The sequence below is a fragment of the Cygnus olor genome, chromosome 5, assembly GCF_009769625.2.
Source record: "Cygnus olor isolate bCygOlo1 chromosome 5, bCygOlo1.pri.v2, whole genome shotgun sequence".
Lineage (NCBI taxonomy): Eukaryota > Metazoa > Chordata > Aves > Anseriformes > Anatidae > Cygnus > Cygnus olor.
The window spans coordinates 37,334,324-37,347,058 of record NC_049173.1 but is presented as its reverse complement, the minus strand read 5'-3'; the positions used below and the strand labels follow the sequence as shown (position 1 = coordinate 37,347,058).

The 12,735-nt window shown below is 44.9% G+C and overlaps 1 protein-coding gene across 5 annotated transcripts in view; it reads left to right on the top strand.

The window, feature by feature from the left end:
• Nucleotides 1–12,735, top strand: part of GALNT16 (polypeptide N-acetylgalactosaminyltransferase 16) — a 67,710-nt gene that overhangs the window by 35,076 nt on the left and 19,899 nt on the right. For all 5 annotated transcript variants that reach the window (XM_040559976.1, XM_040559975.1, XM_040559973.1 and 2 more), the window contains exons 3-9: nt 674–772; nt 4,690–4,757; nt 6,697–6,762; nt 7,846–7,967; nt 9,589–9,676; nt 10,783–10,867; nt 12,232–12,335. In XM_040559976.1, coding sequence (XP_040415910.1) covers nt 674–772; nt 4,690–4,757; nt 6,697–6,762; nt 7,846–7,967; nt 9,589–9,676; nt 10,783–10,867; nt 12,232–12,335 — 632 coding nt within the window. The remainder of the gene's footprint in view (nt 1–673; nt 773–4,689; nt 4,758–6,696; nt 6,763–7,845; nt 7,968–9,588; nt 9,677–10,782; nt 10,868–12,231; nt 12,336–12,735) is intronic.

Genomic DNA, 12,735 nt, shown 5'->3' with positions numbered 1-12,735 from the left:
TTCTCCTCCAAGAACTTTTGTTGTCCACAGGGTATAAGCAGCCCTGGTGCAAGCTGATTCTGAGTTAATTCTTCGTTCTGAGTATGTGAATGAATATACATACCTAACATTACGAAGTCAGATAAGAAGATAAGAGGAATTATTTTCCCTTGCCAGCTGCAGTACTAGTGTTCAAAAGAGAAGCTGCTGAACCTCAGCAGCTCTCTGATGCAGATCACAGTACTAGGCAGTGTTTTCCCCTCCTATAAATGAGGGGGGAAATGTCCAAATAATACAAATTGATGTCTGGATCTACCATCTCCATGCATCCTTAGCATGTGCATGTCCTGTGCATGAAGAAACAAGAGGTTACATGAAACACAGGTGAATCCTTGGGCTGGAATCCATGTTACTGAACATTTGTTCCATATGAAAGCCATGTGCTCTCTTCAGCATGCAGCATTATGAGTTTAGGTACCAGGGCCTCAAAACTTTGCCTTTGAACAGGCTCAGCTCTTGTTAAGCTCTTCTGACCGTGGTACAGGGGCTGCTGAGCTCCCCTTGCTGCATCTCCACTGTGCTGTTTCTGGTTTTAGCATATTATTCTCTTATCTTCTAGAAATTCTAGATGCATTGCCCCAGCAGCTGCTGGTAGATGATGTTTGGCTCACACTTCTTCTCTTTCGTGTTGCAGGTGCACCTCTGTACGCTATGATCCAGACCTGCCAGCTACCAGCCTCATCATCACCTTCCACAACGAGGCCCGCTCCACCCTGCTCCGTACGGTGAAGAGGTGAGTTCAGTACGGGGTGCTGTGCCCAAACCACGGTGCCTGGAAGGCCACCACTGGTGGGTGTAGACATTTGCAGTGGTTAGGCAAGCAAGGTTTGCTTGCTATTTTGTACTAGTGGCTCTTGATATCTGAGTATCAGCAGTGGCCAAATCTGACCAGTTAAGTAGGTGGCATAGGGCCTGGCAGCATCCCCAAGCAGATGGGACCATGCAGTTATCTGCACCACAGAGCAATGCTACAGCTGCTCCTTCCCCTCCCCATCACCCCTGCAGAACCTGGGGAAGCTCTTTTCCTTTTTATTTTTACATAAAATATGCCCTTTGCCCTCTGACTTATCAAGCATTTGCACAAATGGTCCCTGAAGCCTGCAAGCAGGTCCAGGAACAGCTTGTGAAGGCTGAAAGGAGAGTGAATTGTCCAGGTGGAAGGTTGAACTCATAGTATCACTAGCAGGAATGCATTATTCATCATCATAACTTCTCTTGTCAGGTCTTGTGGGCTTAGAGGAATGTGCTTTGTGAATAAATAACAGGCTTGTTCAGGCTTCTTCGTGGCTAGAAGGCTGGGTTTCTGTCTGCCAGGTTTGGTGCTGCTGTGTTTCCAGAGGCCTGCATATATTGCATTAACACATTCTGCCTTTTTACCTCTTACCATTTCCTTTTCTCTTGAACCATAAAATTAGTTCTGCGGAGCCACTGTTCAGAAAATGAGCAGATTTGTTTGGAACTACGGTGCTGCTAGGGCAACAGCAGGAGATTTCTGCTGATTACATCATAGGTCAGACAATAAATGGCTAGGTGCTCAGAAGCTGTAGTAGTGTGATCCTTAAGAAAGATCTCAAGGCAATCGATCAAATAGCCAGATGCTATGATAATTAAAATGTAGAGAAGATGACATTCAGAACAGCAGTAACCCATAAAGAGAGAAACTGATATCCAGGTCCTATGGGGGTGATATGTACTAATGAGCAGATGAGCAATGCCAATGCATTAGCGGGCCAGGCTTGCTCCAAGCAGGATCAGCTTGAGTAGGTTGCTCACGTCTGTGTCCAGTCAGTTTTGAATATCTCCAAGGGCAGAGGCACTGCAACATCTCTGAGCCTTCTCTTTTCAAGGCTAAACAATCCCAGCTCTTCCAGCCTCACTTCATACATATGATGCTCCAGTCCTTAAATCACCTTACTGGTCCTTCACTAGACCTGTTTCAGCACGTCCTTGTTTTTCTTGTACTGTGAAGCCCAGAACTGGACATAGCACTTAAGAAGTGGTCTCACCAGTCTCTCAGATGTGGTCTTCTGCAACCCAGAGCCCCCAGCAAAGGCCTTGAAAAATGGATGCCATAGAGACCAGGCCCATGTATGAATAGGCCATGCTGCTCTAAATCCCACTGGTCTCATGCAGAGAGCCCTTGTGATGAATTTTGGTTAGTTTTCAGTGTAGAGGAAGAAAACTGTTTAAAAATATCCAGCAAGTGACTAAGAAGGTGTGTAGGGAAGAAAATGGGAAACAGGCTATCCACCAGGACCTGTGAATGTTCCATAACAAATGGCTGGCATCCTTGGTCCTGCCAGTGCTGCGAGTCCATCAAGAGCTGCATGCCTGCTTGATCTCTTCCTTGTCAGGACGTAGCTGTCACTTGCAAACCAGTTACTTGCCTGGCATCCTGTTCTTCTTGGAAATAACTGTCACTCAAAAGCCATTTTGAATAATTGGTGTCTCTGCCTGATTAGTTGTTAAGTGATACCATCACGTGTGTTGCAGTGATGATTTTTGTAGAAGGGAAGATCAACTGCCCTTTCTTTCTATTTATTTCTGATTTCAGTCAGTGTTGCAGGTACTGTTTGTCTGTGTAAGTGCAAAGGTGAATGGTCAGGCTTTAAGTCAAGGGGCTTGAACAACTGTTTTGGTGGTTCAGTGCCTATGCAGGCAGCCTGTATAAATTATGCATAAAGGATGCTGTTGCAATGCTAGAGTGTTTCGTATTGTAACTCGTTATGATGACAATTTAAATAATGGCAAAAGAGGAGACAATTTTAGAGCACAAGAAAAAAGAGATGGTTCTCTGCTAACATCTGGAATAAACAAGAGTATCTGTGAACTGATGAGGGATGGACAGATCAGCAGAGAAAAAAACTATTGCCAGTTGCTGATTTGGTGTCGTAGGACAGAGTAAGGACACTGAAAGAACAACAAAGCTGTGAGGAAAGACGAAGGTGGTAAGGTATCTTTGAGATGAGGCAAAAGTCTGTGTTTCTACGGTAAAAGGCAACTGTCATTTGGATTTTGGAATCCTAATAATACACTTTGTTCCCAAGAGTAATTGATTGTCATGCCAGTCTCAGCACCTCACTGAAGGGAAATAGTAGGATTACTGTGTTTGTTGTTAAAAAACAGGCAAGATGAAGTGCAAAGAAGATAAAGTACCTTTCCCAAGGATCCACAGCAAATTATTGCAGAGCTGAGAGCAAAACTAGACATTGAACAGGAAGCTGTGAACTCTTCAAGAACGATTCCTCTACTGGGGGATCAGTGGACAACTGAGGAAGGGAGAACAAAGTGTTGGCTTTTTTGCCAGTTACGTTAACTTGGAAGACCTGAAACTTGTGGAGAAAATGTGAGCAGCGCTAGCAGTCGAGGTAGTGGGAGAAGAATTAGAATACCATTTTACAGCTGTTATGCTGCAGTATGCAGCCAGTCTGGATTGCTAATGCTTTGCATTGAGTTTGCATGGACAAGTATTTCAGGACAGGGCAACCTTGTCTGTAAAATATGCAGATAATGGCTGTGCTGGGAGAAGCTGCAGTCATAAATGCAAAGAGGAACATCTCCCACCTCCCACCCCGCTATGCAATGCTAAAGGATCCAGAGAAGTAAGAGCCAAGAGCAGCAAATGAGGTTCAGCTTTGAAAAATGCAAGCTCAGACATCCAGGGACATATAAGCTCAAAATACAAATACTCTTGAGATGTATGAAGCAGCATACATTTGAAATAGAGTGGGATGTGATACTGAACAGCAGAGCAGTCAGGATTTTGCAGTGTGAGACAGCAGAAAACTAAGGAAACTTTGGCTCTGTATGCAAAGCCATCATTGTTGCTACTTAGCAAGACAGTAACTTCTTTCTCTACAGCCTTAGTGGGCCATTCCTGGGAGTATGAGATTATGCTTGTTGTGTTTCTTGTATAGAACAACAAAAAAAAGCCAAAAAAAAAAAAAAAGAAAAGAAAACTGAAAGTACTTAACCAACACTTCCCCCCAAATCACTCAAAATCAGAAGAGTAACTCCCACTGGAATGAGATGGGTTGCTAGAACCATGAGGACAGTGTTGACCTCTGATTTTTAATGTTGAAGTTTGCGTAACTGTCCTCTTCACTGGGGTGCCCAAGTGTGAGGGACTTTCAGCATATGGGCAATCTTATTGGAGGCCATGAAGACCTGCCTGTGCATTTACTGAAGGAGGCTCGAAGAGGGAGTGTGCTGTGTGGTTGTAAAGTCAAGGGAGGGGTTTGAAAAAGGTCATAAAAATTAGTTCAAGCATTTTAAACAAATGAGAGAGACAAAAAGTAACTCCAGGGTACTAGAGTATGTCAATCTCTGTAGAGGGTGGAAACTCTTACCACCTTTCCTTGTGTGCGAAAGCCTCTGTGTCCTACAGACACAAACTCACTGCATTTCTGGTGGCATTGCAAGGTACAGTGGAAGCCAGCCCAAGGAAAGGTGTGTCTCAGCAGGTGTCATGGCTGTTTTGAAAGAAAGACAAGTAACAACCAAAAGGGGTACAAGCACAGGGTTACCTCTTCCATTGGCGTTTGTTATTCCTGCTGTAATGCACGGTACAGCAGACTTTTGTCAGCCCTGCCATTGTCATTATTTTGGCAACTCACAGAGATTGTCTTTTTCCTCTCTGGATCCCTGTAGCGTCTTGAACCGCACCCCTCCCAGCCTCATCCAGGAGATCATTTTGGTAGATGACTTCAGCTCAGATCGTAAGTATGGACCCATTTCCCTTGCACTTGTTTTTTCCCCCATGTTTCCCATATTTTTGTTTGCTCTATTTAGTCCCCCTCTCTCCCAGAGATTCCATCATGTCTGTGCAAGAGAAAAGCAAAAGGGAGGTGGTCTTTGTATTTGGTTTAAGCATGTGCATGGCAGAGGCCAGAGCTTCCTGCTTTTTTTGCCCAGTACAGGTAGCTAGGAAAGCCTGCCTCGGCCTGCTGAGGTATGGAAGCGTTGCTCTTTTGATTTTGCAGCTAAATACTAAGTAACTTTTATGTTTTTCTTTTTTAAGTTGAATGCTGAGGTTGGGGATTTAAGACTCCGAGAGCCTCAGTCTGATTTAGATAAGGACTGAGCTGCATCCAGCTGTTGGGGTTGGGTGTTTCTGAGCACCTCTAAACAGTCCTAAGTGTCTCACATTCAGCACCTGAAAATTCCAGCATAACCTCAGTGGCCAAAGTGTTCCAGATCAACGCCGATGGATCTCTGGCACCAGTACTGCACAGGGCTCAGCCAGAAATTCCCATTTAGGTTCCTAAGTGGAAAAAAAAAATCAAAAAGCCCCATCCTATGACAGTTCTTATTTTTCTCTCTGGCAGACAGATATCTGTGGTCATACAGCTACTCCACTGAGGCACCTCCATAGGGACACTTTAGTACCTGTTTGATGACTCTTTGCTTTAGTATCTACCACAGTTTCTGCAAAAATACAGAGAGTCTGCCAGTGCTGGCAACTTGTTAGAGTGATGTGCTCCACTCCTGGAGAGTGAGTGACTAGATAAAGGTTCTTGTACTTTCTTGAAGTGGTGACTTAGCCAAGATGAGTGATGCTTTCTGTTGTAGCAGCTGTCCAGCAAAATCTCAGTAGACTTTGAGAGCACCTGCCACTTTACTTGGATGGTGCGGCAGCTGCCAAAGTGCCCACACAAGAGCAGTATTTCAGATTGCATGTGTCCTTGAGAGTGGAAATGCTCCTGCAGGACTGTGCCAAGAGATGCACTTTGGATGATGGCTTTTGCGTTCTCCCCAGAGTGCTGAGACTGTGGGAGGATGAAAATGGGCAAGGGGGGATGTAAGACATGAAAAGGAGTGTGGAATAAAAATGGAAAGTGATGAGGACTTGGTGAAGCAAGGGAAAAAAAGTGTGTTAGAAATTGTTATTACTGTGACTTCTGCTAGGGCAGGAGTAGAGAGAGTGCAGTTCTCAGGCAGTGTAGCCCATGGCATCCTGCAAAGCCCATGCAGTCATGGAAACTTGCATGACCTGGTGCTTTGCTATGGCTGGGCTGGACATGGTAGCTGCTGCTCTCCATCATGTTCCCTGGGCAGTGGAAATGAGGGATGGCACAAGATTCTGGCAAGCTGCCAGCAAAGCCCTCAGTTAGGCACCCGTGTATTAATCTAATAGCATCTCCAAGGAAGCAGGTCGGATCCCTGTGACTTACATTAAATAAAATCAAGCAGAAACTGCCTTGAGAATAAATGTTGGGAAATGCCCAGATGAGCCGCTGAAGGCAAAGAGAATGGATGAGATCACTTTATATGACAGGCCTCTCTTTTACTTGGCACTTCTGCAATTTACAGCCCAGGCTCCCTACAGCCCCTCAGTTTTATCATCGCTCAGTGCCACATTGCTAGCATATGCCCTGTCGTTCTTGTGAAATGCTGAGTTGTAGGAGGGCAACGGCCTGGCCCATTGGAGTATCAGCAAGCAAAGCCTCAGCTGTCTGAGGTGGACAGCAGGCAAGCAGCGCTCTTTTCTGTACCCTTTAGACAAGAGAACTAAGGCCATCAGGCTGCTTAATGTGACACTAAGTGAAAACAGAAATTCCCCTCCCATGGAGATGCAGGAGAATAGTTAATTGGAGCTCTCTTTTGAAGCCAAGTAATTCATGCATGTGTGCCAAATGTTTTTTTGCATTCCTTAAGCTGAGGACTGCCAGCTCCTTACCAAGATCCCAAAGGTCAAGTGTCTGCGAAACACCCGTCGAGAAGGTGAGTGTGGAAACTTTGCAGGTGCAAAGTTTTAGTGGATTTTCCCACGTGGCCCTGTTTGCCTGTCAGCTGCATATGTGTTGTTTCTTACCATTACAGTTTTTTTGTTTTGTTCTGTTTTTTCAATATAAGGGTTTGGTGTCCTAATGTTGTAGGTCTGTTGACAGAGAACCTGTCTTATCAACTCCAAGGCTCTCGTTTCATAGTTTAAATAATGACAAGTGGTATCCAGAGGTCCTGGCTAAAACAAGGACCACATTTTAAGATCTTTATGAGTATAGGTGCAGATGGAAGATCTGTCTTTTTAAACTCAGAGTGCAAGGTAACAAGCCATTTAGGAGATGTGAGAAAGGGAAAAACAATTATATTATCATAAATAAATACAATTAAGGAAAAAATTGTTATCTCCTGTGTGCATAAATAGTAACACTGACTTACCCAGCTGCTCTCTAGTTTGACTCAAATGTTCTGGCTGATTTCTAAAGCTGTCAGTGCACAGCAGGCCTGGAGCAAGGGTCTGAAATGAGAGACAGGAGTCACTGTTCCATTCATGAAAGTTATCCCAGGTAGTGGGATGGTCTGTAGGAAAGTATGGAGATGTCTGAGAGCCATACTGACACCTCTGACCACGGGGCAGAATAAAGGAGAAAAGGGAGTAAATAAGAAGGAAGAAAGGCAGCAAGAGAGTAAAGCTGGTTCCTGTTTAAGTGGTAAGAGAGGCAGCGGGGTGCTCTGAGGGGAGGGACACCGGGCAGGTATGGCCCAGGCAGCAGCAAGGTATGTGTGGGAAGGGCTGGAGGGGAAGGGGACTGTCATCAAGGCAGGAACCAGATGAAAGTTCAGTGGCATGGACAGAAGTGGCAGATTAGGTCATTCTTTGTGTGCTGGGAGGGCTCACATAGTGGTGTGGCCCTCAACGGATGCCCTGCTGTAGCTGCTTTCTGCTCCTGACAGGGGTGTGATAGTGGAGAATCATTTGGTCTTCTCATGCTATGGCCAGACAATTAGTTTATTTTCTGAAGGAGGCTCAGCTGTTTCCCTTCTTAACCTTCTGGCTCCTGTGCCGTCCTTTCCTCATCGCAGGGCTGATTCGCTCTCGGGTGCGAGGAGCTGAAGTGGCCACCGCCGACATCCTCACCTTCTTGGACAGTCACTGTGAAGTCAACAGCGAGTGGCTGCAGCCAATGCTTCAGAGAGTGAAAGAGGTGAGCACCGTCTCCCACTCTGGACTAGCTGGGGCTGGCCTGCCTTGTGCTGATGAATCCTGTGCCCTTGTGTGCTGTGAACAGTGTCAGCAAGGATAGAGCCTTCCCAGGTAGTCCTCTTTTCAGGCAGGCTGTTACAGAGGAAGGTACAGCCTGAGCTAGATGGGCAACAGATCCCTGATGGCCTTCATCCATTCTCCTGCCGATGTTACAAGGCAGAAGGTGCTGAGTGACGGGAGCTTCCCAGCACGGAGGAGCTGCCTGTGAGCGCAGGGATGTCCTTTTGTTGGCTCACTTGGGAAAGGATTGTCATGAGTCTGGAAGAGTGAAAACGAGACAGGAATGTTAGCAGCTGTCACCCTGATTGCATTGCTGACTTGTACCCATGTCTGGCTTGCAGTGGAAGAAGGTGAAATTTCAGGGCCGATGACTTAAAAGATTCTGCTTTTTAGTCATGCTCAATAAATCCTCCATCTTGGAAGCCCATAAATATTTACTTTACTAATTCTGTTTAAGTCAAGCTACAGCAGCATGGGGTTCCTAAGCAGCAAGAACCTTACTCTTTTCCTCAGGGAAAGATCTAAGTTGCAAATGGTAGGGTGTGAACTCCAGCCTTATTTACTGAGCAGATTTCAAGTCAGCCTGTTGCAGACCTACTTCATACATTCCTGATGTGGGTCCAGGTTTGGATTTCAGTCTTGCCCTACCCGGTCCTAGTGCTGGCTGGTTGGAGCAGTGGCTGGAGCACCGGGCTCAGGCACTGCCTACGTACTCTCTGTGCAGCTGTCACAGCACTAAGGGGATATGCATGAACAATAGGCTCTTGCTTAGGCTGTGCCATGCTGGCCAGCCAGGCCACAGCAGAAGGAGCTATTTCAAGGCACAAAATGGAGGTTTGGTATGAAGGTTGGGGAGGTTGGCAGGTACCCGATAACCAGATGATGTTTCTGGAATTGCCAGCTCTCTGTTTCATCATAGATTTCAGCTGTCACAAGGCTGTCTTTAATGCTCTGTCTCATGATGAACACTTGTTATAATCTCAAGTTCCATTTACTAAAAGGATTGCAAAATAAGACTGTAAACATCTATACACCTCAAGGCCAGTAAAGTATCCCCAGTTCCTTAATATTACATTTTTTTTCATTTGGCACTGCAATTCTTAATTATGGAGCCTTGATTCATAACACTTGTTAGGGAGATGTTTTTTTCGTGGGTTGATTGTTTCTGGGCTGATGGCAATGAGTTAATTCAAGGATGGCTGAGCAGGAAGCATGCTGTCAATAGATATCAAAAATGAGCACAAAACCTTAGGGACAGTGATTCACATCCTGTGACTTGGGCAGAAAATAAAGAGCTATTTCTTAGCAGCACTTCTGGGTATCGGGGTCCCACGCTTCGTTCCCCATTTCCATGGTGTACACTTGGCTAATACCCACCATCTCCTTGTTTGGATGTTGTGTACATCCATCACTTGCCCAGCTGTCAGAACTATGCTGGAGAAGCCAAACAAAAATTTGCATGTTACATGTGCAGCTTTGAGTTTTTTATGATCTCTGGCAATTTTACCAGACCCTCAAGAAGAGCCTGACTGTTTTTTTTCCCCTTTCTCTATCTCCTTCAGGATTATACCCGAGTGGTGAGTCCAATCATTGATGTTATCAGCCTGGATAATTTTGCCTACCTGGCAGCATCAGCAGATCTGCGGGGAGGTGGGTATAATGAACAGCTTGTGTAAGCTTGGCCTGAGGGATGGTGCACGAAAAATAATTGTTGCTCTCTTCAGCTTTACAAGAAAATAGTGAGGCTCTTTCCTGATGGGTTCTCTGTCCTCCTTCTCCTGCAACTTGCTAAGTCAGATCTTTTGCAGAGTTGAATTAAAGCCCAAATACTGTTTTTTTCTTGAGCTTACATCAGTGTCATTGTGTCTTGCAGTATCAGGGCTTAGTTAACTGGTTACACATATCACCATATCCTCTGGCCACTTTACCTCCTGCAAGTGAACAGCAGGATTTTTAGGCTGTGGCACTCAGACTGAGCAGCCAGGCATGAAACACTCTTCTTCTGAGCTCTGTTTTTATGTTCATAAACCAAGGAGATCACTCTTTATGGGTTCCAGGAAGGGAAGGAAGGTAGTAGGAAAGAAGATCGGTGAAAGCCACCCCTACAAACTCTTCACTCTTCTTGTGCTACTTGTGGTCCTTTTAGCATCTAGGGCTGTTTCTGCATGATGCAATCTGCTCCTTGGGAGAGAGCCATTAGAGTAAGGAAGAGAAGATTAAACTCTTTATTAGCACAAGTGTCCAGGCTTTGTTCCTATGTGGCTAACCTTAACAGTGGTATAGTGCCAGTGACTGCTGTGCTCAGCTCTCCACCACAGGCCAACTGTAAATAAATGGTAGGCTCAGAGGAGAAAATGGTTAAAATGATCTGCAAGCCTTTGTTTCCACAATGCATCATGTTCCACCCCACAAAGTGCTTTGATTAAAGCCTTATAACTCTGGTACGCAGGGAAGTGTAAAACAAACAGGCCAAAATGCAGCAGCACTAATTAGTACATCTCACACTGACAGTACTCTCCTGAAAATGTAGAGTGGAACCGAGCAGAGACCTGTACTGCTGAGGGATGAGGACGCCAAGACAGTAAATTGTCAGCTTCCTAGCTACATTAAGATAGACTCTTCCTATTTTGGGTAGACAGAAAAGGGAGGTCAGGGAAGGAAAGTAGGGTAGCTTATGATGTAAGGATGGAGGCTATCACTAAAGCTAGTAGAAAACCAAGAACAAAACCTATCTGGTGTGTTTCTTTTCTTCACAGGGTTTGACTGGAGCCTTCACTTTAAGTGGGAGCAGATTCCTATAGAGCAGAAGATGTCCCGAACAGACCCAACTCAGTCTATAAGGTAGCTGTCTGTGATGGACTGTGTGCAATCCTCTAAATGCCTTTATAAGCCTTCACCTTCATGACAAGGAATTCCCTTTATGGCAGACCTTCCCTTTAAGGCACAGGGATTACCTTGCTGAGGACAAGATACCACAGTGTTCACTCAATAATGACAAAATCCCAGAATCATAGAATATTCTGAGTTGAGGGGACCCACAAAGATCATCAAGTCCAACTCCTGGCTCCCCACAGGACCACCCAAAAATCAGACCATATATCAGAGAGCATTGTCTAAATGTTTCTTGAACTCTGGCATGCTTGCTGCCGTGACCACTTCCCTGGGGATTCTGGTCCAGTGGCTGACCACCTTATTCGTGAAGAACCTTTTCCTAATACTCAGCCTGAACCTCCCCTGATGCAGCTCCATGCCGTTCCCTTGTCTTGCTCTCTAAAAATCATGTTAGTTCTGAAGAAATCTTACAATGCATCGGTACACTAATCCTGAGAGTATTATTCCATGAATGTAAGAATAGTAATTATATACTGTCACAGGCTTGTAGTCTTGCCATCTCTGCAAGCTACCTATTCTTGTTCTATATGTTTGTTTTTGTGATCTCCCTCACTCAACACTCTGAATGCCTCAGAAATCCCTTTTTTTTAATTACCTCTGTCTTCCAGGTGGAATTAAGGAATTAAGGAATGAAGCAGCTAAACAGTCACCTTGGGAAGTGTAAAGCAGACCTGGGAGTTGAATCTCACCTAGTAATTTGGGCATATAATTAACCTCCTCTCCTAAATAAGTGTGTCCATGGACAAAATAGATTGTGTTGGCTGGAGCAGTTTATTGCCAGCCATGCTGCTGTGTACAGGGTTCTCAGGAATGTAGAGTGTGACAAATCCTGATATAAAAAGTCAGTGCTTATCTGTATAGGTAGACAGCTTGCTGTTTGTAGCATAAAAGTATCATTCAATTCCTTTGCATAATTTGTGAGCCTCTGTTTTGCATTCAGGAAGCAGCCAGTTTACTGACAGCAGGGCAGTACATGCAGCAAGGCCCCTCACACCATGTCTGGCTGGTGAACACAGTCATCAGACAATACCCTTGTCATTCCTTCACACTGCACATATTTGTGTAAGTACAAAAGACAGCATTTTTCAAGTAGTCCTTGCAGCACCATCTGAAAAAGGAGGAGGAACTAGTGAGGGGCATCTCAGAAGTCTCCTGTTCATGCCCCAGCTCTACTATTTTCTTGTTTTGGATAGATAGGATTTGTTGGGTCTGAACAAATTGGCTCTTCTCTAAAATGTAGATGGTGATGATGGTGGTGTTGCATGCACTTGTACTTGTGATTATTTAGTGTGGGCTTGTGTTTTCTTTTCCAGAACCCCTGTCATAGCAGGAGGCATCTTTGTGATTGACAAGTCCTGGTTTAACCACCTGGGAAAATATGACACTCAAATGGACATATGGGGAGGAGAAAATTTTGGTAAGCTTAGGGTGTTTCAGGCGAATGATCCTAACTAAGAACCACTCTGCAGTATTCGTCACCTAGCTGAACTCTTCTTTCAAGGGACTGATCTGCATGTTGATGTAAGGCTACGTACATGGTCAGGTAATCCCCATGTTGGTCAGAATTGTATCTGTTATCTTTGTGCAAAGTAAATGGAGGCTCTTTGAGGTCCGGACTATCACTGTCTTTCATGCAGATGCACTATACTATACTTATGTACTTCTATGGTACGAATAAGTAAAAAACAAAACAAAACAAAAAGTCCTGATATTTAAATTGTTGCTTGCTTTTGGAGAATACTCCTCCAGTCCTCCTTCACATGACAGTCTGTGTCGACCCAACTCTGCAAGGGACAGTCACTCTGAGATTCTCTTCC